Source organism: Cavia porcellus, unplaced genomic scaffold, assembly GCF_034190915.1.
Source record: "Cavia porcellus strain 051 isolate PalLab524CR breed Dunkin Hartley unplaced genomic scaffold, mCavPor4.1 scaffold_8, whole genome shotgun sequence".
NCBI classification, from domain to species: Eukaryota; Metazoa; Chordata; class Mammalia; order Rodentia; family Caviidae; genus Cavia; species Cavia porcellus.
In genome coordinates, this window is record NW_026947491.1 from 74,174,690 (window position 1) to 74,200,409 (window position 25,720).

Sequence of the window (25,720 nt, forward strand, 5' to 3'; positions counted from 1 at the left end):
ATGTTTCTCAACCCTACGGTTTGAGAAATACCGGTGTCTGTGTGGCGTTTTCACATCCAAAAAGTTCTGTCCTCTCCCAAACTAGAAAACATACACCTATAAGAACATTTACTACCTTTTATCTAAATGACCAAAAATCAAGAAATGCTTCAAAGATAGAATGGAGCATAACTACTGATTTTTTTCTTCATTAAATGAAGGGGGATAAAAAGCAATTAGGATTTGAAATTCCATTTGATCTTTCTGGGCATCTCATCCCAAGTTTGCTTGTTTAGCAACAGTGATTAATGCTCGCAGCAAAGAGGATAATAGAAAAATTTTTTTAGTTTACTTTCAGTTGTGGTATAATGACCTGTAATTTTGCTCTCAAACCTTCATAAATTAAAACATGTCTTATGTTGTCTAGTGTTTTTCCGTCCAACTGTCTAAATGAATAAAATGTACATGTGCATGAAGCATATGCCTATAATATGTAGATCAATGAATTTAATTAACCTTTCTATTTTAATGCAGATGTTTTTCACATCAAAATAAATACTAAAGAGATTGCTTTTTCTACCTTTGCTTAAGGAGACACAATGGTTTCATTTACAGTTTTATTCTTAATTCTAATGCTGAGGAAGACCTTGTTCACATTTTCCTCAGTAATCAAACTGGATGTCTTTCCTTATATTAGGATTTGAGGTCCTTGGCAACAGACTGCATGTGGTATCTTTATTGTTAATGGGAAGTGATGGTATACACTATAGTTAGTGATTTCAGACCATTCGTTCATTCATTTAATTATTTTAGGTAAATAAATTTGATTGAAAATTCAGCTGGCACCTTGGGATCTGTCTCTCACATGGTTACACAAATGCTAAGTACGCACAGCCAGCAAAAGATAAGTGTAACCCTTGGGGTTGTTCCTGATTCCTTTGTCTTATTTTCCATCATAGAAAGAGAAGGTGGCTTTGCTCAAACTGAAAAGCCCTGTAACAATTTCCTACAGGAGGGTCCCAATATAATTTAAAATCCCAGATTTATCCTATAATTATGGCAGCTGCCTTCTATTTAATTTTATGTAAAGATTTGTCAGCTGATTAGGTTTTATAGTTTCAGTTGTTCAAGAAACTATAATTTTCTCAGAGACTGAGTTCACCTTCTAATCAAATGGGTTAAATCCCTTGAGCGTTTGCTTTAACTCCTAATACATTTTGATTAGCCTCCATTTGACAAGAAAAAAAATGGCCTAGGAGATAAGCTGCCCTATCAGTTCATCAGTTTCATTAGTCTGTCAGCATGTGCTGATTATTCTATCAAGTTTATCAGCAGCCTGGAATGTGTTTTCTAATTCACACATTTACATATTATTAGTGCCCTTTAGGGATCAGTGATGGATTATAATGTCTGGCTCGATTTACCCCAAAGTATTCATTTTTCTCATGTGTTTGTCATTCGTCCCTTCAGACCCACTGGCCCTAGGCAGTTGTGCATCTCTCTCTATATATATATGTATTTTTTTTCCATTCTATTTTCTTTGATGGTTAGAAAGAGAAGTATATATGAAAATATATAATTATATTCGCATGTTATTCACTTCATCAGTAAATTTGCTGAATGTGCTATTTAAAAACACTTTAATCCTTTGCATTCCCTGTGAACATTTTATGAATTTACATGACTGTTTGCTACATTCTAGCTCATTTATCTTGACCACAAACAGAGCATATTTTTCCTTTTAGAGTATAAATAGAAAATAACTTCAATTAACATCCTTCACAACTTAAATTTTCTATATTTTATTTAAGATGGTTAAGTTAGTTTTATTGTGGTAGTTCAAAAGTAATATTAAAAAGAATATTTAAAAGTATAACCTTATTATTGGCTTTGATTTTATAAGACTAAAATGTTAAGAGTAAAATATTGAGTATCTTCCCTCCCAGAATTAGGTAAACTGCATAGACATAACATAAATCAGGTAGCCAAATTTTGTTTTATAAATAAATACTAGACTTCCACCAAAGTCGTTGTAATTATTAAGGAATGACAATACATGAAATATTAAAATGACCAACTCATGAATTGAATTGACTAATTCTGTTTCCTCTTGAGATAACAATTTTTGATTAGTTTACTGTGTTGTCATATCTGAAGTCAGATAGTCGAGGTTCTGACTACATCTTTGACATGTTCTAGCTTTTCATGTTCATGTGCAAACTACGTAATAGAAGCTCCAGGCCCATTTCCTTTTCTGTAAAATACCAGTAATAGCATGTATTTGGAAATTGATTGAAAATTAAAATAATGAAGGTAAAACATCTTGGCTTAATGTTTTATAACATGACTTTCTGTTATAATATCCATCAATCTGTGAGTTTTAAGCTCCAAAATGAAAGGTTGTGTGCTTGTCTGTTGCTTTTGTGTATGGCAGTGTAAAGGAGATTGTTTTTGTCATGCTGATAGCCAACTCTGTGTCCTCACTAGAGATTCTTAGTTGAGTCTTATCTGGAACTGTTGTAGGTTCTTCCAACGGTTGGTTTTTTCCTCATTTCTCTCACCAATCACTACCAGAATCATTCTTCTATCAGTGATTAACAAAAAGTGGAACATCATACTCAGTTTATGTCAGTTAATCTGATTTCATCAACAGGCTGCTCCTTCTAAATTACAATTGTCGATGTTTAGGATATTTTCTTCTCTTGCTGTCATGGTATAGTTTTCCTCTAGTGTTAATCAAAATTATTCTTTACTGTGATAAGCATTAAGACTATTTATTGGATTTTAATTTATCTTTTCCTCTCTGACTTTAGATGTATTTTTAAATCATTGAATATTAGAAATAAAAAGTTTATATCTTAAAAATTCTCATAGTCTGCTTTCCAAGATAGTATATTAAAATACCCCCCAAACTGAGTTTATCTGTTCAGGATTACAGTTTGTATGAAAACCAGAAATGCAGTTTCCTGACTTTAATTCAATTATTTTTTCTGTTTAGACTTTCCATGTTATAGAAAATTCATGTTCTATAGTATAAATAAATAGGTTATCTTTGCAAATGTAATGCACAGTAAAAATAAATAAATAAAAAGCCCTAGAATTTTAACTATTTAAAAAATTTATAAAACTGTGGTTTCATCACAAAAGTATTAAATATACAGTTTAGTAAAATTTTCAATGCAGGATAATTTTTGAATAATTGTATGTATCTTTTTCTGTATAACTGTTTATTTCCCTTGTTATCGTTACTTTAGTATTATTTTGTATAATCCTGAAGGACTATGGGAAACTACACAGGCTTTGGCTTTCAATTATTTTCATCATTTTGAGCTCTTCCAATCCCAAAGGTCATTGTAAGCCTATTTACTGCTCAAAATAAAATTACTTGGCTTTTTCATTACAAAGTAATTGTTGGCTTTAATTATACAAGTGATTTAGTCCATTTTATCTTGGTGATGGATCTTGAGAACGAAGCTGAATAATCTGTTGCATGGAGTAAGAGAGAACTTAAGGTCAGTGTCTTGTCCTTGCAGTCCATAATCATGGTTTAAAGTAATTTTGAGGTACAAGAAATATTGCTGAGTGCGAGGATAAATAGGTGTTACTGGCGTGAAACGTGAACAGTCGATCTAGTTTCTGCTCTCATAGATCCCCGGTAGATTTTGCAGTTGATCCAAAGTTCTTTCATTCTCTCCTTAATAAGGAGATATGTAAAAATAAAATAGAAGGCTAATATTCTCTAACCTAGAAAATAATTTATCTGTAACTGTGTAGACTGTGCTACACAGTCTGAAACAAATAAAATAATTATGAACACCTCAAGATTTATAATTTTGAATATGATACTACTACCAGATTGGCATGTTTACTCATAGTTTCCTGTTCTCTAAAAAAGTACATCTTTATAATATGCAGCATGCATTAATCTTAGAAAGCAAGTAATCTCATTGTATTTGTCAGAGGAACTACATGATAATGACCCATTGCTTTTTATTACCTTATTTGCCATTCATTTCATCAAAATGTTTTAATTCTCTTCCAATAATTCCTAGGGGTCTTTTTGTCTGTCTGTTTACAAGCCTGTTAACTTTTAAATCTTAACCCAATATTGCATAATACATTTACCGTCATTAGCTTCCGGCCAACAAATCTTTTACTTACGTAAGTTTGACACTGCAAGAAAATTTTGACTTTATACTTTCAAATAAGGCAGGAATCTTTTGATTTGCTTCTTAGGTCTTTAAAGACATTTATTAGTTATGAGAGGTTTTTCCACTTAAAGCAAGTGAGAAAAGAAACAATAGAAAGACCACTAATTAATGGGAGCGATGTTTATTTGAAAACCTGTAAAAATTTAGAATTACATTTTTCAGAGGGAAACTTATGGAATGAAAAGTACTATAAATGCCTACACATAATCTCTAGGTACTTCTCTATCATTGATGTGAAAAAAAAAAAAAAAAACACTGCAAAAATTGATCCTGAATGCAACATCGGAAAATAAAATGCAAAAATTCTCCCTTGCAAATCCATCCTCACTGTACCTGAAGGAAGTACATGATGTGTTAGTTCAGTTGGTAGAATGCATCCAAAAGCAGTCCGTTTTCCATTTTTCTTTCAGGCTTCTATATGGTATGTCTCTTAACTAAATCATTTATTTCTATAACATTATTTTCTGCGTGTGTGTGTGTGTGTATTATTTTACCTTTTCCCAGAATGTATTTAGAATGAGAACATTCAAAATAATATTTTACATGATAATTTATGTTTAATGTTTTCTTCTTTGAATATTTATGTGGATTGCTTAAGGTATTTAACATATGTTGACTGTGAAAGGTGATTTTTAACTCTGCGAGAATTTGAACTTCGCGTCTTTAAAGTGTAGGAAGCATTAACACTCCAGTAGTGTTAAGCTTTTTTGTACCCCTTGCTTTGAGGTTTGATGATTTTTCTATGATTGCGTAGGAACTGGCACTCTTGAAAAGCATCAGTGAGTCAGTCCTATGGATGTAACATGGCCATATAATTGGATTCGCCACTAATCAGTATAACTCCCTAGAGGATATTAACTTCTAATTTTTTAAATAAATCTACTTGACTTATTTTTTCACAATTATGAAAGATAAGACCAGGAAATGAGTGCCAGGTATATATAATTCACCAGCATATAGAAAGAAAAAAAAATGTGGATTTGAGAGACTTTATAAATAGCCAACAAAACAGATAATTCATGAAATTTTGGCTGTGTATTGAAAAAATGAATGCATATTATTTATGAACAAAAATTATAAATTTCTCTCCTAATGGTTCATTTCTTATTATGAAACCACAGTGTTTTGTTTTCTTTTAAACATTCATACTTGATAAAAATACTACATTATCCACTATGGTTCCAGACTTTAATATGATAGACTTTAAAATATATACTACAAAGGGCAGCATGCAGTTCAGCTGCATTAAATAGGTAATGTATTTTGTTTAAAGTTTCAATTAAATCCTGGGCCAAAAGATATATAGTCCCTGCGGGGAATCTGAGCGTTGGAATGCCAATAGCAGGGTTGCTTGAGGATCATGCCGAGGTCTCAGTGTCGCTTGCTTTCCTGGAAATCCGATATGAGACAGTTGATTATATTTCACTGCTGTTAAAACCACACGAGCCCACCTGTTACATTAATTCATATTTTTGTCAATTTCATGGTAAATATTGAAGCTTAAAAATTGTTTTTAAATTGAATTATTAGGGAATGGATGTCCTCAAATTAATACCTAATTATATCCTTCTTATTCTCTTATTCACAGTTTCAATGTGCTGTCTTTGAAAAATGTGTTTTCTGAGTAGAAATAAATGAGAAAAACATGTATTTTCATCTTTTGGTGGGCAATATCCATGGCGTGAATCTTTTATTAGTAGTAAATACAAGTTGGATTATATACCTAATAAATTCATTAACTGGATTTCAAACTCTATTTAAAAGATGCCATTGTTTATGCCATTTAAAGGAACATAGTCACGTGAAAGAAAGTTCTGTGCGAAGTATATAATGTTGAAAATTAATGTCAAGGAAATGAGAAGTTGTTTATTGCACATTTTAGAATAGGCAGCTGTAGGGGCAGAAAAATGATATTCTTTGTCACCTATCTTAATCGTCACAGCTGGCAGTCCTGTAAGAGAAAGGGCAGTAAGAAGAAAATACACCAAATTCATTTCATCAGTTTTATATAACTAGGAGCTTTCACAACGAAAATTGAAAGTCCCAGGCAAAAATTATTTTTAGGCATAGGTTTGAGGAAGAATGTGAGCAGTGCAGAAATGTGATTCTGTGAGAGATTATGGTCCAGTGGTAACAGACTGAGTGGGAGACCTGTGAGGACCATCTGTTCAGATGCTTCCTGGCCTTTGCTTTTGCATTTTTTCCCTGCACTCGTGGATGTGATACTGGATCCCTCTACAGTCACGGGTTTTTAAGGAAGAAGAGAGGAAGGAGAGACAGACCTTTCTTTCTTTTTACACATGCACACAACACACACGTGTGTGTGTGACAGAGGCTGAGCAGAGAGATGGGACCGTGTGACAGAAAGACAAAGAGGTTGGAGATGGAACTTAGGTCCTTCTCACTGAGCTATATTCTACCCCTTTAAAATTTTTTTTTTCAAATTTTGAGATTGGCCTTTGCAGAGACACTAAATTACTCAGGCTGGGCTTGAATTTATGACCTTCCTACCTCAGTCTTTACAGGTGTAGGTCTGAGATTGACCTTTCTTGGTCTTGTGGCTCGCTTACTTCTGAAGACAATATTGCTGCTTTGACACCCCTCCTTAGGGAATAGGAATTCTAGTTTCTATGACTGGTTTAGGTAGACAGAGAACTGAAAAACAAGAAAGACCTTGCTTCCAGTTTCCTTCAATTCCAGTACTTTGCATGCTAGAAAGCCTCACTTTGAGAGTATTACGTTCCAAGCTTCAAAATGAATCACAGAAATTTAGTTTAAATTTAAATACATTACTAATTCTATGTGTTTTGCTGTGTGTGTATTTATGTCTGCTTTTTCTAATAAGTAGGGGAAAAAAGTTGTTTTCTGCATAAAAATCTCATTTAGCTTTCCAAGTGAGCTGTTATTTAGTTTTAATTTTATCTACATTGATAGAAACCATTGCCTTATTCAAAATGAATGAAGAATGAAAATAGAGCATGCAGTGTTTTGTTCCAGAATGCTAGTTGGTTTTGGCAACATGTTAATTATGGAAATGGGATTTTGTATGCTTGTGTAGATTTTTTTTTTGTGTGTAGAATCTCATCTTCAACTATTCATTAAAAATAGGGCAAATTTTTTATAATTTCTAATCTGCCTTAGCAATTAACATTAATATAGCAATTTATAGCAGAAGTCAATTATTCTTCTCCTATTATAGAGGCATATTACTTGATTCAGCAATATGCATGAAATATAGTCCATAAAAGATTTATGTAAAACTGGAAAACCTCCCCTTTATACTCTTCTGACCATAGGAAAATCTGTTTTCATCCTATTGCAATTATTTAATCCTAATTTTCTGACTGCTATTCTGTTATTAAATCCTTTTAGGTTAGTTTAACATTTACCTATTGTTTTCTTTGGCATAAGCTTTGTTTCTTCCTTAAAATAAAATAACCTTGCTTTTAATGTTCTCTTAAGTATTTCAGTAATATTAAGGTATTTTATTTAATCCATTGACATCTTAAGAGAATAATGTTATGTTTTAGGGAGAAAGATTTTCATAATAGGTTCACAAATATACACTGGCACACACGCATAGTCATATAACATACATAGTGTCTCATTTTCTCCCTATCTTTTGAATATCCTAAACATTTAATAGGATTGGCTCCAACATTGAGTGTTGTAGAGATTTATTGCCTTGCAGATATAAAGGAAATTGATCAGCCTGGAGAATTTCAGGATCACCAGTTACAAGTAGAGGAATATTGACACAGGCTCCTGGCCTCTTTCCTAGTTAAATTTTGATGGTACATCAGATGTTTCCTATATATAATCTCACACTAGAAATAGGAACTCTTAACTTTCATTCAACTTTAACCTATTTTGATGATTCCTGTTTTTATCTAATAAAATATTAATTCTATTTTCCCCTTCTGCATTTCTTTTCTTTGGTTTAACATTTGTTTTCAAGTTTAAGGAGCTTTTTCCTTTAATGTACTGTTACAGATTATAGTTAAGAATGTCATGTTGAAGCTTTGTATAACTTCCTGAATTTAAACTTGGATCTATTTCACTTTGCTTTATAGTTATTCCATTCCAGTATAAGTTCTACTTGTTAGTTTATCCTCAGGTATAGCAACTCCCATAATTATGTGGATTTTTTGTCTTTTCCCTACCCTAGTAGTCTTTGAAGATGTCTTATCAGAAACAATGATTTGAAATAGACATTATTCACAAAATCAGAAACCTAAGAGTTACAGCAATGTTGTGGCATAAAAATATTAAAAAGAAAAGTCAGGCTCCCTAATGTTACCATGTTAATATTGACACTGAAAACTAAAATGTGAGAATTAAAATCACAGCATGTTAAATTTTTTATATAATTTTCCCTGATGTGATGTGGTTCTAATTGACTGAAGAATCTAGAAAAGGAATTCACTTGGAGATTTCAGTGATGTGCTCAATAACAGTGCACCATCTAAATTGAAATTGATATCTAGTATCAGTTATTCATCTGATATTTACTATGGGTTGTTTGGATCTAAAGGCTTTTAGGATTAACTTAGAAAATAGATGAAGAGATGAAAGCTTGCACATCTGCAAGTTGTACTTCAGTTTGGGATGAGAAGGATTACAATTGTTGGAGTACATCCTATAGATAAGTAGTTCTATATATGCTTCAGTAAAAAACTGAACACTAATTACCATGGTTAAGCTTGATTATTAAGCTGATTGGCCTGAGAAACACTCACCTCAGTAAGACACACATCAGTGTGTGTCTGGCTGTGTCATGGCATGACCCTGGCAGCTGTATCTAGCCTTGGCCCTTACTTTCACTGTCTCTTCCTTCAGGCTATTGCTTGCCTTCCAGGAAACAAGTAGCTTTGTTTGACCACAAACTTCTGCTGTGATGTTTGTGCTTTGCAGCCATCCAACTATGCACTGAAAGCTATGATACAGTGAGGTAAAAATAAACCTCTTCTCAGTTAGTTTGCTTGTGTCAAAGTATTTAACACCAGTAAATACTTTACTGATGTAAACTAAGCCAATACATAAACTGTTTTATTGGTTTGAGACAGGCTCTTGTTATGCAGTCCAGGCTAGCCTGAAACTCTCTGTAAATTCCATGCTGACCTTAAAGAATTTGTTATCTTTGTGCCTCAGCCTTCCCAGTGCTGAAATTACAAGCATGCATGGTCACACCTGGCTCTGAACACTTAATGTTGAATGGGGAAAATCAATTATGTAAAATTTCCCATATTATCTAAGTGATTCATATAATGTAATACAGTAGCTATAAGCATTCCAAAAAGGATTTTATCAAAAACTTGAAAAAATTGTTCTGATACTCATCTGGTAAAAATAACCGGAAAATAAAGGCAAGCAGTCTTAAAGAAAAATAATAGTGGATGCCTTTGCTCCATTTGGGATTAAAATATTGGAGGAAACTAGCTAGGTTAGAATGATACTTCACTGGCATAAAAGTAGGAAACTAGACCTATACAACAAAATGGAGACTGTAGAAACAGATTGAAATCTGTGTAAGGTTTTTGCAGATAATCAATGTATGCTAAGATAAGAATAAAATTTAAAACTTGCTGAGGGCCGGGGATTTAGCTCAGTGGCTTAAATGTTTGCCTGGTAAGCTCAAGGTCATGAGTTCTATCCCTGGCACCAAAAAATAAAAATAAAATAAAATTTAAAACTTGCTTCATACTGTATGCCAAAATACATTTCATATGGAGTAAGGAGCTAATTTTAATAATGAAATCATGTAATTAGAGAAGGATATGTATCTATGAGATACACTAATAGAATATTTGCATAGAAAAGTCTGAATTCTGTTTATTCTAAAGTTATATGAGTGTATGTGTTTAAGAAAACGATAAGTACAAAAGAGGATAATTGCTAACTTAGGGACAGTAGGTACATGATAAATTATGAGGGAGGATAAATTGAGTAAACAATAAAAATACAGTAAGTCCTTGACTTACAGACATTCAAGTTGTAAATCTTCACAGATACAAATAATTTTTGCAATAGGAATACACATCGATGCGAGCATGTTGCGGAAGTAGCTCATGTACCTGCCAGACAGTGCTGCTGTGTGCTCACTGTAAAGTGCAAAAACAGACAGTAGAATAGTGTTCAGTCAGAGCCCAGGTTGGCCCGAACCAAGAAGAAAGGCAGTGGTGGTCTGGAGAGGACTGATAGGAAACACAAAGAGTATACATTGTAGATCTGTTTCTAAAGTGCATGTAAGACTCACTTTTTTGGCCTTACAATTGAATCCAATTTACAAATGTTCTCCACAAACAGAGCTCGTTCATATGTCGACGACTTACTGTACTGATCTTGAATGAGAAAACAAAACTTTAGAAAAATAAGCACTATTTCACTTAAAATGACAAAGCAGTAAAGGGAACTTAAATCTAGTAAAATACTTGTATTATATTGATTTTTCTGCAAATGTAAATGAAATCCTTGGAAAACATCAAAATTTTGTCAGCAACTATCTATGGTAGTGTAATGCAACTTTATAATAAAGAAAGACTTCTACATTTTCTCATTTGTAAATGACCAAACTGAAGTCCTATCAAAGAATTTCTGAATAAATTCAAATAATTAGTAAAAACAAAAATTCAAAATCAAGCTATCATGATTTGGTGCTACAGCGTTTGATGACCTGGATTTGATCCCCAGCAGTGCACCAAATAAAACAAGCTGTCTAAATACTATGTTGCTGTATAAGAATGGTGGCACCTATGGTACCTACAACCAGCTAAAGCTGGTTGTTTGTTATCATGAAAGGGTCTAAAATTTCACCATCACTGATATGTAATTAGTTATTTAGTACTACATCATAATTTTAAATAATTGCAATAGCTAAAGTAAGTTAATCAACTAATAAAAATATAATTACATTATGTGGAAAAATTAGTTCCTGAGAAATGAATTATAAAAAAGAACGTCATAATAACTTTGAATATTGCTAAAAATGTTCGCTAAAATATAAAAGGCAGTACGTTAAAAATATGTATGAAATCACTGAAATATATCTGATAATTTATAGAGAAAGAAAGCATTTCTTAAAAACATGATGAGTAGCTTAACAGTGAGCTAAGTCCTTCAGCCTGAGAGTTGAGAAAGTATAGATTAACATAGAAGGCCTGGATCCTGTAGCAGTACACCCTAAAATTATCAGTATTAGCCATGAGATTTTTTTCACTGTCTTAGTACCAGGAAGCCTGTTAGATATATCCAATAGGGACATTTTATAAATTTCCCCATTCCTTTTAATTTTTAAGTCCATATTAATAATGCAATATGAGGAAGTTAATTTTTGGAAATCAGTATATGCACTTACAATATCATCCATTCTGTTACCCCCAATCTTTTTCTTCTATGATCTTACTAATCCCCATCCCCTATCCAAAATCTCCCTCCTAGTTTCTTATCATTGATCACTTATTCTTACTAATTCATTTGATTTCTCATATAAGCTATTAAATGTCTGAGTCTGACTTATTTCCCTTGACATAATGGTCTCTGCTTTTACGCTTTTTCCTGCAAATAACATGCTTTCATTCTCTTTTGCGGAAGAATAATATTCCATTATATATACACACCACATTTCCTTTATCCATTCATCTATTGATGGGCATCCAGGCTATTTCCTCTATTTAACTATTGTGAATTACACCACTATAAGCAAGTATATACAGACTTCACTATAGTGAGCTGACTTTAATTTTTTCAAGAATGTGCACAGGAGTGGTGTAGCTGGATCGAGTAATATTTTTGTGTTTAGTTTTTGGAGAAATCTCCATGCCAATTTCTGTAGTAAATGTTCTAGTTTACACTCTCATTAACAATGTAGATAGGTCCCTTCTCCCTTTGCACGCCAGCCAACACCTGTTATTTTTGTGTTGATGCAGCCATTCTGCTTGGGAGGAGATGAAATCTCCAAGTGGTTTTGACCTGCCATTCTCTAGTCAGGAGCTCTGATTTTTGAAGTAGCAGGAAAAAAAATGCTATAAGCTATGTTTTACAAGAATGAGTTTTCTCCCTAGCTTTTAAAAACTTCTGGGACTTTTGTAATTCCTTAGCTTAGAGATGACATAGCAATTTGGTGTTGTCCATGTCTGTCAGTTTATATCACTATCTTATTATGATTTTATTTACAACCATTTACCACCTGCATTATTATTTACTTAGTATCTTTCTTCTTGTGAACTATAATAGCCTTAAAATTACGTTTTCTGCTATAGATTCAATGAAGTATTTTTAAATGCATTTTTATTTTTTAATATGGACCTAAAATCAAATTTGAGAGACACTGATAGATAGATCTATTTCTTTGTCTCTAGATTGTCACATTTATGAAGGCAGTGGTGAACAGTAGTTGATTATTATCTTTATGTCTACCAGATATTATTCATACTGACTAAGCTACATTTATAGGTTACAGTTTTTTAAAAACTCCTACTATTACGTAGGAGGTAAGATAAAGATTCTCCTTTTTGATAAAGACGATCATAAAGGTGTTTTTAATTGAGAATCTATACTGAGTCTTAATAATATGTCCCACAACATGTTCTATTCTTTATCTGCAAGTGGGAGCTGTCCAGTAATTCGAAACACAGGATACAGTGACCTCTAGAGTATTACATCATCAATAATCCAATATTTTTTCCTTGAGAAGTTAGCCTTTGCCTGGGTTATTTAGACTTGGGGCTTTTTAGAGAGGAAGAGTGACATTATTTGTTCCACATCTGAAACTGGTTTCTGTCTGCCTGAGACATCAAAATCCCTTTTGTCCATGAGTGAATTGGAAATAAATCTGGGTGATGAACCTGATAGCTACATCATTGCACAGGAAATTTTTATGAAAGTGCCCTATTATGTCATTTTTTGCCAGATGAGAAGGAAAAATAGTCATCATTGCTTCTTCCTCGTGGGTAATAGAAATGTTTTTTTTCTATTAAGAAAAATTGCAGTACCAGAGAAGATGACTTAACTGTCCCCCCACCCTGTTGCTGACCATGAATCTTTACTTCCTAGTGTACTGAACTTCCTTTTCCTGTAGTCATTGCCTTTATGAAATTTTTAAATGACTTTAATATTTCAATCAAGCTTGAAGAATTATATGTATGCTACTATCCTTTAAGAGTAAACCCACTGACAATACTTCCTACTAATACCCTCTTTGTGATTAGTTTCAATAGAATGTGTGTAGAGTGCTATAGTACAGGAAGCCAGAGAAAACTCTAATAGGAATCCTGAATTTAGGACATTCATTTCATTTTTATCTTAAGCAGGTTGGCTAAGCTCAGTGAGCTAGTCACCTCATTGTAAAATAAGATGATGTGAGTTATGGTGTCAGGATAATGTAAAGATGATATATTTAAGACATTAGAAGATAATAAATAATAAACATTATGTAGCAGATAGCTAATGCAGTGTTGGTGGGGGGGATCATGGTTTGGGAGCCACTAAGTTCTTTTAGGAGAGGATTATTAATTGTACAAGTCACTTCTCATTCCTGAGCCTTCTTTCTCCTCCATATAATGGGTAAAGTTTGCCCTTATTGTGATAAGGAATGTACAGTCCTCGTCCCACCAGTGTCAACAATATAACAAGTTTCCACCGAGCTTGTATAGTAAGTGTTCAGTGATTTCCTTCTTTACATATCTGGCTTATCCATGATTATTTTCTTTCCTTCCAGGTTTTTCATATGGATTTTATTACTACTTTTATAACATTTTTGGGCTAAGGACAACCACAAGTTCAAAGTGCACCTCACATGCCACAGTTTCCCTCTTAAGAATCCCTTAACATATGAGTAGGAAGCATTTTTAAAGGTCACCCATAGTTTATTGTTTGTTGTTCTTTTTTCCTTTAATTCAATAGAAAAGTCCAAGGCAAGGTAAAATGAACCTGCTGGCCAATCTGTTGCTGCAAGAAAACAATTTTCTGTGAAGGAGACAGTATAATTTTCCCCTGAGCTTGAGAGATGGAAAGTTTGTTATTATTCTCTGCCAGTTGGTTAAAGCAGTGTGTTGAAGGCAGGTAGTTCTAGGTTTAAACTGAAGCTTTATCACTTTGCATGTTTATAATTTTTGTTATTTTTATGGTGCTTCTCATTTTTTTCTGTAAAGTCCAGGTAGTGACATTCCCTAATAATTGGTGAGATGCATATGTAAAACAGCTAATATAAAGGTTAAAAACAGATTTTTAACTTGCACACATGCTATGAATATTTGACTTGTGACTGAGATGATGTGTTAGAACTACCATGAGGCTGAGAGCGAAAAAATTCTAAAAAAAGAAAAATATTTTCGACATGTCCAAATGTATAGAAAAAGACTAGTAGTAAACGTAAATCAGACATTTGTCCCATCACTTATTACTCCACTTCATACACCTACCTAATTTATGATTGCTGTTGACATCATTTGTTAAGATATATGGAATGATTATATGAAGTTTTATAAGACATAATGAATACCACACTACCAAGTAGGTTAGTTTCTATTAATTTTTTATGTTTGCCATGATTACATTCTATTACTTATTTAATAGCCCTTTAATATTTTCACATCTCATAAAATTTACAAACTTATGAGAAACTTACGAGTTCTTACTGAAGGACCTGACCCATTCACTCATTATTTAGCAAATTAATAATTGATTTCAAATCAGGTATTAATAATGTTCAATTTCTGAAAAATGAAAAAAAGAATCACTGCTTTCTAAAGTGACTTTTAGATATTAAGTTAATTGGATTTTAGACTTCATAATAAAGATTTGAATTATAAAAGCACTCTGGATTTAAGGTCTTTTAATAATTTTTTTCTGTAAAGAAAAGCTGCTACTATTTCTAAGATTAGTTAATTATTTTATAAACAAGAAGTGGAGGGTGTATTAAATGCATTAGTTATGTAGTTTTCAAAATTTGACCTGTGATCTCCTAAACAACCAAAGTAGAATTTCAAATTGATTCCAAGTCGGACTCATAATGTGAGATCATTTTCCCTCAGGCCTTATAATCAATTTTATAGATAATTATTCAAACACAATTTATCATTAATTATTATAAAAACTTCAATATTGCAGTATTTCGGCACTCTTTCTGTTATGGAAATCATATTTAGTATTTTTTTTTTAGTATAAAAATGTTTACTTTTCCTAAGAAAACTTACATGTTGTATTTGGTAATATTTGTGCAACATATTCCTTGATAGTGTATCAGTTTTTATAGTAATACTAAAATAAAAACAAGAAAATTATATGAATCTTGGGAGATTTAGAAAAAAAATCAATTCGTAACTGGTCATTCTAACGACTAAAAGCCTATTTTGTGTATTGTATTGCAGTCTTTTACTTTTGCTTCAGTTTTTTTTGCCCTCAAAATGTATTTTTATTTATGAAAAAATACATAATCAAATAAGAGCATCACAATAGTTACTACACTGTGCATTGCAATCTTTAAAGTATCCACTGTGAACACAAAACATGATCAGGCTTTAAAATATCAGCATGTTTTATACTGTATGGGAGAATAGTTTCTCAACTATGATTTTTATGATAATATAGTTTAAGGATTACTCTTAAAATAGAAATGCATACATATACTTAAATAGATAACATAAATTTTTCTACACAGTACCCATTATTTATCACCAGTATTGTTTTACCAACCTGCCAAGTAAAGGACATACAAAAGGTTAGGAGACAAACTAGTATCATTCATCAGACATACTTACATTGACCTCACTAAGCTAATAAAAACAATATGATTTAGCAAATAATAAATGAGAGCAAGTTCTTTGAAGCAAAAAGCATACCTCCAATATGAGTGATACATTTAGGAAAAGCCTTTGCACCCCAAATGGAAAAAGGCTCTCATGTTTATAATTAACCTGTAAGGGTCTCTCTGGAAAATAGTGCAAGTTACCAGTCTGGTTCCTGGTTTGAGAATCTGGATATCATCTACATTTTCAGCTCTTAATAAACTATTTAAATTAAATTAATATATAACTTAAGTAGATCCTCATCTTACAGGTTTTTTTTATCATTAAATATTGTCCCATACTCCGTTTATAAGGGAGATGGGATGAAAATAAGCAGGCAACTGATTGCTTGGGCTTCATTTTCATTTTTATTCTCTTGCTGGACTCTTAGCAATATGCTAAATTTAGTAACTAAGATTGAATAATTTGAATGTAATGACTGGAGGCTGGAAGGTCTCAGACTAGCTTTGTATCCTGTCAAGCTGAATATGTTGGATAATTGTCATTTTCATCAGATTTTTCCAAATGAAACTGATCAATTTTATTTACTTATTAACACAAAATGCAAATGATTCTAGGAGTGTTATTTAATCCAAACCCATTTGTACCTTGTTCATTTAACCGTACTTAAATTTCTAAAAAAAAAAAAAAATAATAATAATAAATAAAACAGCAAAAGAATGTGAATACAGGGGCTGGAGATTTAGCTCAGTGGCATAAGCGCCTGCCTTGCAAGTAGGCAGTCATGAGTTCGATCCCTGGTACCGATAAAAAGGAAAAAGACAAAAAAAAAAAAAAAAGAATATGAATACAAAGGAATAAATGATTATACAGAAAAATCAACTTATCCCAGAGAAAACTAATAGCAACGAAGTGACTTGCAAATCAGAGGTCACTAGATTAAAAGTCAAAGCCATACTACTTTTCAAATGTTTAGCGTTTCCTATTGTATATTACTTTTGAATCACAAGGTTTTCCATCTATAAAGTGAAAATCATCGTAACATTTTTGGGAATCATTGTTCTAGTATCTGAAATCCTCCACTGTGTAAGCATAATGATGATACAGATTATGTTGCTAATGCTGTGAGACAGTAGTGACCTTGAGGTTCTGTGCTAGATTATGTAATAATTTTAAGTTTATGTTAACCAACACGTAAAGAACCAAACGTATGCATACTGATGGGTACCATGTGATGTTGTGGTGCACATAAATACTTGTGTAATATTTAAAGTAGGTTAAACATATATATCTCTTCAAACACTTCTCATTTCTTAAGAATGAAAATTATCAAAGTTCCTGTGGCTTTTGAACTGTAAGGTACAGCGATGACACCTGAAGTTATTCTATTGTGCAGCAGCACAGCAGAACTCATAGCCTCAGTTTGAGCCTAGCCCTTCTCTTCCCAGGTGAAGCCTACATGCGACTGAGCAAGCTCCCTGAAGCAGAGCATTGGTACATGGAGTCCCTGAGATCCAAGACGGACCACATCCCTGCCCATCTCACCTATGGGAAACTGCTGGCTCTCACAGTGAGTACCTCCTCTCTCACACCCAAAGACATTGATTTTCTCCATGCAGACTGGGATAGCAGGGATTTGAGATGCTGGTTGTGAACCAGTTAACTTAGGTAACAACCTGATGGTCGTGCTGATAGAACCCTGTAATTAAATACAGAAAAAGTATTTTACTTTGCATATGGAGTTTGGCCTGGGAAAAAATGCATTTTTTAATGAAAAATATAAATGGAGACTCCCAAGAGTGTGATTATAGTTGTCCTCATAGCAGTATTTGCATATATACTGTGTTCCACAAGCCAGTGTTATCCACAAATTGGCTATAATTTTAACTATGTCTGATTCTGAAGAATAATCCTGGAATTCCTTCTAATTCTAATTCAAATTGTTCTGTAAGGTAAGTGAAGCTATCACTTGGCCACCCATTCAATGGCAAATGCTCTTGGAAACCAGAGTTTCTCAAAAGTGAAACATAATTTAAAAAAAAAAATGTGAGACACAAATTGGTAATATTGTTTGTGATCTACACAGATATGTATTTAAAAGTGATATTAATGTCTCTATCTCATGCGTTAGGGGATAGTCAAAAACTAAACTTCCTGAGCCCACACTTTGATCCCAATATCTGTATACTTTGAGTTACACCACTGAATCAGTCTCCAGCATTAATAAGAAATAAATGAGCATTATCAAATCAGAGAACAAAATAAGAAGATACTTGAAGTTAATTCATTGATAAATATTTTTCAGAAAAATATTCTATGTGTTTATCTGTTGTCTTAGTTACTTTATGCTTGTTGCTGAGACAAAATACCTGATGCCCAAGTTCAGAAAGGAAAGGTTTATTTCTCACAGTTTTTGGAGGTTTCAGTCCACACTCAGTTGGCTCCAAGGCAGGCGGGTATGGCTGGACTGCCCTTCATGGCGGCTGCAAACAGCAAGCCCAGTGGCAAAGAGCAAGACACACCTTCTTCCCGCCATTACATCACATCCTGGCTCCACCCCTATGTGGGTGGAGCACTGACAGCATCAATCCAAGCACTAGACAATAAACCATCACAAATGAACAATGCAAACTCAAGAGGCCTGGGGGACACAGACATAAACCATGACTAAAATGCACTTAAAGAAATTTATGTTAGGCTAACCTGAGAACATCCCACTCAGAAATACTAGATTTGTCTAACAAACGTAGAAGGTGATACTTTCAGTGTTTAGCTGAGCTTGAAAGTTGGAAGAGAGTCCCCAGGAGCTAGCAATGAGGTAGTAAATAAAGACAGGGACATTGAGGAGTAAGTAAATTCCACAGCTCCTCTGGAGCATTTACCAGTTGTGGAAACCAGTAAAAAGTGGGGTTTGTTTGTTTTTTTTTATTTTTTTCTAGACTAGGAGACAAAACTTTGAGCCAATGCAAGGGCAAAACTAGTCGTTCAAATAAAGCTGAGGATTTCTGGCCCTTATTATCTGCATAACATAAAACAAGTTGGCCTGGGCCATGGAAAGAAGGCAGCAGGAATATACAGCCACTTCAGAATGGCATTTGCATGGAGGATGAGTGTGCTTTATGCTGTGAATTTGTCAATTCCATCCTGCCTTTGAAAACTTAGATTCTTTTGTGTTTTTCTTTTTCTTTTCTTTTTTAAATTTAGGTTTGATGTTGCTTACCATGATCAAGGAATCTTTTTTTTGTCTTTTTCCTTTTTTATCGGTACCAGGGGTCGAACTCAAGACCACCTGCTTGCAAGGCAGGTGGTTATGCTGCTGAGCTAAATCCCCAGCCCCGATCAGGAAATCTTTAGGCCAAGAAATTAAGTAAAGATCAGCCCATCAACAACCCTTCTGAAAATGTTTGTAAAAGAACACAAATCTAGCCTCTCTTGGTGACATATGGTTGTGCTCTAGCACTCCAGGAAGCTGAGGCCAGGATTTCAAATTCAGTACCAACCTGGACAACTTAGTGACTTAGTGAGATGAGCAAAATATGAGCAGGGGACAGTGGTGCTGGGATGTAGCTCACTGAAAAGCCCTTGGGTTTGATCCTTAGTACCAAGAGAAAACAAGAAAAGAAAAGAATACATTTAGTAGTAATTATGGTACCAAAAGAACAGTGGGCAAAGAAATTGATCATGTAAGTAAAGCAGAACATGCTTTCACAGAATACAATATCGAGGAAGAATGACTATAGAGAAACACCTAGAATAGGAGCACGTACTTCAGGGGATAAGATATTTGAAGGGGAAAAAAGATATTTAAAGGGATTTTTGAAAGCCATAAAGTCAAAGGAAATATTATAACTGATTTGTCAGAGGATAGGAAACCACAGTCTGAAGGCACTTTGCTTGGAATGGGATAACTAAATTATTCTAAGAAAAAGATTTCCATATATGTAAATTTGAACCTCCCCTGTGAATCAGTGGCTCCTTGTAGAAAGCCTGTCTGTGCTGTAGGACCTTCTCGCCACTTTTATTAATGCTGAACTATCAGTTGGCAACAGAAGATTGATATTTGTTAAGCTACAGGATGGAACTAGGATGTATGTTATTAGGAGAAGCAAGCCTGAAATCTTTTTTTAAAAGAATCATAATCCTTACAGATGGTACCATATAACATTTCAGATAACAAAGATAAAAAATTAAGATAATTTTATCTTTAAAGAGAAAAAGAAAAAGTTATGTCATTTTTTGAAAACAATTCCTATCCAGATCTATGGGAAGAAATAAGACTGAGATTTTATAGCAGTAAAACAGTTTTCACTGCAGGGCATGAGGATAAAGATGAGGAAATCTTAACTAACAAAAACCAGGGAAATAAAAAGCAGGAAAGAAGAAATTGTAAAAGAAATCAATATGGAGTCTTAACAAAAGGCAGGAGGGAAGAAATAATACTACTCACAATCAAAAGGTCTGTCCAAGTTGCTGTTTGTGCCATTTACCTAGTTTAATTCCATAGAAAAAATGTTATCTTTTAAAACCAGTTCATATCTTGATATGGCAATAATTCATACAACTTCACATAAAAATAGAATTCGCATACATCTTGCTCCAGGACTATTGGAGATTTTCTTGGGGAGTTCAAATGGAAATGTTTTGAGTTAGACTGCTAAGTGACCACCTTCAGAAATAACTATAAAAGTTTCAGATGCCCCATTCTCTCTCCCAAAGCTGGAAAAGAAAATTGAACCATAAATGTGCGTTATTCTGAATATGCTTAGACCATGACACTGGATATAGAAACCATGTGTCCTTAGTTTTTCTATTTGATTTTCAAGGCTGAATGTTTTAAACTTTCTGCACCAAAAATATGATTTTAAAGGCTGTTTTTTTTTTTTTTTTTCCTTTTCAGAATGCTTTTTAAAAAAAAAAGATTTATAAGTTGTACTTTGCTGGAACATATGGAAGGGAAGGAAAAACTCATGTAAATTTTTAAACAGCCCCCTCCCAAAGACTTTTATAGTTTCCGACTTGCTGATTAGATGAAATACAAACTCCTTTATGGTATAGCTTACACGCACAATGCCAAAGCCCTGTAACCATCTTTAACAGTTTCTTTCTAAATTATAAGATTTGGCAAATTTCTGATCCCACTGGATTGGCTTTGTGTAATTGTGGGTTTGTTACCCTGGTAATATGCCATTGCTTAGCATAAAATTGACAAGGTGGAAAATGTCACAGATTTTGACTTACGGATGTTTAAAATATATTGTAAAATGGAATCAGTTCTTAGTCTCCAGAAAAAAAGTTTATCTTTTTGTCAAAACTGACCAAAGGCAAACTATGTAAAAAAAGCATGAAATGATACTAAAGTTAGACCTTATGGTAATATATTTTGCATAAGAATTCTAGGAAGAAGTTGATTATTAAGGCTTTTGTTACAGTCAGTGGCATGAGCCTCTCAATACCTTTTTAAAAATTGTTTTGCAAGTTCTTCTTTAAGAATTCATGTAATATTTATAGTATTTAGAAAAGTTTAAAAGGATGTAAGCTTTCCCACAATGCTTTCGCACATTCTATAGATCACACACTTTCTATTCCTTTGCCAAAAATGTCCTTTTCCTCTCTCTGCTGTTGAAATGTTATTTCCTCCGTGAAGCCTTGCCTGGCTGTCTCACGCATTTTTTCCCTCTTTGTGTGTACTTCCTTAGCGCTGGTCTCAGGATGTCTATAAGAGTACTTCCCCATTCAGTGATGTCCATAAATCTGTGCCTGTCTTTTCATACCAGACTTGTGACTAGGGAATAGTCTTTACTTATCCTTTTATTTCTTTATCTCACGTTATTTCACTGTCTTGGTAAAATCCCTGTATCCTTGTGTTTTACTCTGTTTTAAGTTACTTATGTTTGGAAGCAAGATTAGTATTTTTATTTCGCTAGCCTGATTCTCATCTTTACCCCTTCATCTTGCCAACACATGTATTTAGACTTACTCCTCCATGCTGAGCATTATTTTAATCCCTAACGATCTAAGCCGAATTCCTGAATGAGAGGGACTTGACTGTAAAACAGACATAGGGTAGTTTCACAGATCACCTGAAGGAGAGGTAGACATGGGTGCCATGTTTATCTCTTGAGTCTGTTATGGATGTGTTAATTCTTAGCTGCTCTAAACCCTTGGGAAATATTGTTTCCTTTTAAAAATTTCTTTTAAAAAAAGTGAGGGTCAGAGATTTACAGAACATCTGAAAATTCACTTAGCAATTAAATAGTAGAACTAAATGACAACCTTAAATTTTCCTGAATTGTGTCATTCATTTTCATCTATGTTTAATAATATTAAATGTGGAATATATTTCCTGATTGAACTGCCTAGAGATTCTTAAAGGTAACTCGCCATCCTGCTCTCCCAATTCTTTATACCTTATTTTTAAATATTGCCATTAAATATTTGTTTGGTTTGACTAGTTAAACATATTTTTATTATTAGGTATAACAGGTCATGAACATGAAACTTCAGTTTTAGGCTATTGACTTTGTTAGATCTACATTATACCTGTAATACAAATTTTCCATGGTACCCCAGGGAATAGTTTCACATTAAAGTCACTGGTAGCCTCCGTGTTTAAATACAGTTGGGCCCAGATGACATCCCTTTAAAATAATGGAACTTTCATACTAATGTCATGTCCAATTAAAAGACTCAACACAAGCTGAGTTTGAACTGCTCTGCTTAAAATTATGATTTATTCCTTGTTTGAACTTTGTTACCTAGGGCTAATACTATGAATTTAAAATTGGCCATGCTTTAAGGGAGGAAGGAACAACATTTCCATTATTGTATTTCAGGTAATTTTCTAGTTGTTTCTAAAGCTGTGTGGGTTCACTGGCTGTATGTACAGGCCTGCTTCTATTTTTTTTCTTTTTATTGTTTTGTTTCTTTGTCTTGAAGCCAAATATTTTGCAGTTTTTGTGAGCCAGTAAAATTAATATTGATTTAAATTGCAGTAAAAAACTACTTGGCTGTTAGCTTATTTTCCAGATTTAGGTTAGTAGAAGGAAGGATATTGGAGACTCTGACAGAAATACATGATATAGAAGACCTTTATTTTGGCTACTGCATAGAAGCGCTGAGCCAGACTTCTGTGTCTAGCCAAAGTTAATTGGTCTACATAAAACTCCAGTTGTGAAAGTACTTGAGGTTCTACCAGAAAGCCCCATGTTCCAAGCTAGAATGCTATCTTTGTAGTCTATCTGCAGGTACAGTGTTGTGCGTTTCATTGGGTCTTTTGTGACGATTGTTACTATTTAATCCAAATTGGTTTTCCATTTCATCGTCTCTAGAACTTTTTTTTTTTTCATTTTGAATGTTGACCACATTCAAAAATGATTGCTTGATTTTATTGCAATGATCCACAACCCTATTTAGATTGGAAAGAAAAGGAAGCAAAAGGTATTTTTCCTGTAATTCTGATTCAGTCTTATTGCAGATATATACAATTCAAATTGCAAGTTAAGTCTTTGAAAAAAGAACACATATCAAGTATCATGCTACTGAAATATTGGATGAAATATAACAAGGTATTTAATGCCTTAAAATATCCAACTAACCATTTATACAAGCTAACTTATCTGAACTTTATGATTTAGCATTCAAGAAATAAAGGTTATCATGGTATTACTTTTAGCCAGAAGCATAGTGAAGCTTATAGTCTACATTTAGGATTCCATCCCCTAATTCATGAAGTACATTTTATTATCTAGTGTGAAACTTCCACTGTACTGTTACACTGTGGTACTGATACGAATTTACTAAGCGATATAGGAAATCAAGTATCTCTGTGCTGTCTCGACTTTCAATCTCCTTTATGTTTTGAGTTCATAGCACAGAGATATTTTTTTTTTGCCATTGTACTTTAATTTGTTGAGTTCAGTACCTTGACTTTCTATGATACTTGATTCCGTGACCTCCAGCATGTTTTTCTTTTTACTAGATTATATTGGCTCCTGTCATGTGATAAGGCCTAAAACATTTCAATGTGAGTTAAACTCTGCTTTTAATTTATGATTTATGTTTTTCTAGCTTGATAAATTCTAAGAATGTGTCAGGAGAAAATTTGAGTATTTCTCCTTTAAAACAGCTTTGTAAAAACTACATACATTTTTAAAAACAAGCGTCTTTTCTTGTAAGTGGTTAGGCCAACACTTTTACCAAGCCAACACTTTTATTATGTCGTCTGGATATGTATATACTGATACTCTACTTATGTTGGCATTGACATTTTAAGTTGCAAATTTTCTAAATCAAAAAGTGCATTTAATATATATAAGCTAAAAAATATAACATGATATAGCAGAGTGGCGGGTTCCTCTGGTGATCAGTAACATCTCTGATTGGGAACTGGCCAGTATCACAAGAGTGGCCTACTGCCCTGCCTATAAAACACGAAATTCAAGATTCCAAGTATAGCCTGGGCATGGTAATGCATGCCTGTGATCCTAGCATTTGGAAGGCTGAGGCAAGAGGGTTGCTGCAAATTTGAGGCCAGCCTGGCCTATGTAGTGAGTTCAAGACTAGCCTAGACTACATAACGACTAGCTATGTAGCGAGACCCCGTCTGAAACATTTAAAAAATGTATAAATTCCATTTACGGATTCTTTTGAATGCATATTCCTTTATCACTACCATAAAGTAGAAAAATAAGTTAACATATTGCAAGTCAGGAACTGTGTGTACACACACACACACACACACACACACACACACACACACACATACACGCACAGATTCTATATTAATTCCTAGATGTTAATTTTTTTTTTCCAGTGCTCGAGATTGAAGCAAAGGTCTTACACATATTAGGGAAGCATTCTACCATTGAGATTCATCTCCAGCCCTTTTTGAGAACTGTATTTTGAGACAGCATTTTGCGAGGCTGGCCTCCAGCTGAGTGTTCTCTGGCCTTGGCTTCCCAATTAGCTGGAATTACAGGCCATTAGTGGAGACCTCAGGAATGTACTCACAAGCTGTAAGGTCTTTATCGTTTCTCCTTATGTTTGCCCTTGTGACTATTTCAGATTTCTGAGCCTTGCAGGCCTGAAACAGGAGGACCAAAGAGCTCTAGATTGTATCTTCAGATTGTGTGCTTCAAACAGTTCTGGATTCAGCTGCATTTTTTCATGTCCTGGGCTTCTAGGACCATCTAAACTTGTCATTCACTACTTACCTCTCTTAGCATAAATCTTCATCGGTTGCTTTTCTGATATATAATGAAATAACCCACACAGTATATGGTGTGTGCTATTCTCCACAGTAAATGGTGCCTTACACCCATACACTGGTTACATCATTTGTGGTGTCTCCAGAAATTGGCTCATACTCATTTAGCCTGTACTAAATTAGGTTCATCATACAATGAAACAAGCATTTGGGATATGCTGGTCTGTTACCTCCTGGCATAAAATGAGGTATCCATAAACTAGATACCCACTTTATAGATGAGGAAGTTGAGGTTCACAGGCTAACTTGAGCTTTGTGTCTAGATCCTATTATGTCATACCACTTCATTTTCTTTGTTGCTAACTGTACTATTAAAATGCTCTCTAGCCTATAATTTGCTCTATTCAGTTGACACATGTATATCTGGTACCTCGCATGGTATGCATAAATGCCTAACTTCAAAATCCGTAAAATTTACTTTGAAAACAAATCTTCATTTGGTTTTAGCTTGTCTTCTCATAGTTATACAGGAGAGGGACATTTTTCAATGTATAAATTTAAGCCGAAAGAATTTTGACATA

The 25,720-nt window shown here is 33.7% G+C and overlaps 1 protein-coding gene across 2 annotated transcripts in view; it reads left to right on the forward strand.

Moving 5' to 3' along the window:
* Tmtc2 (transmembrane O-mannosyltransferase targeting cadherins 2) overlaps window positions 1–25,720 on the forward strand; it is a 372,199-nt gene that overhangs the window by 234,145 nt on the left and 112,334 nt on the right. For both annotated transcript variants that reach the window (XM_063255227.1, XM_063255228.1), the window contains one exon: window positions 17,383–17,504. In XM_063255227.1, the coding sequence (XP_063111297.1) occupies window positions 17,383–17,504 (122 nt within the window). The remainder of the gene's footprint in view (window positions 1–17,382; window positions 17,505–25,720) is intronic.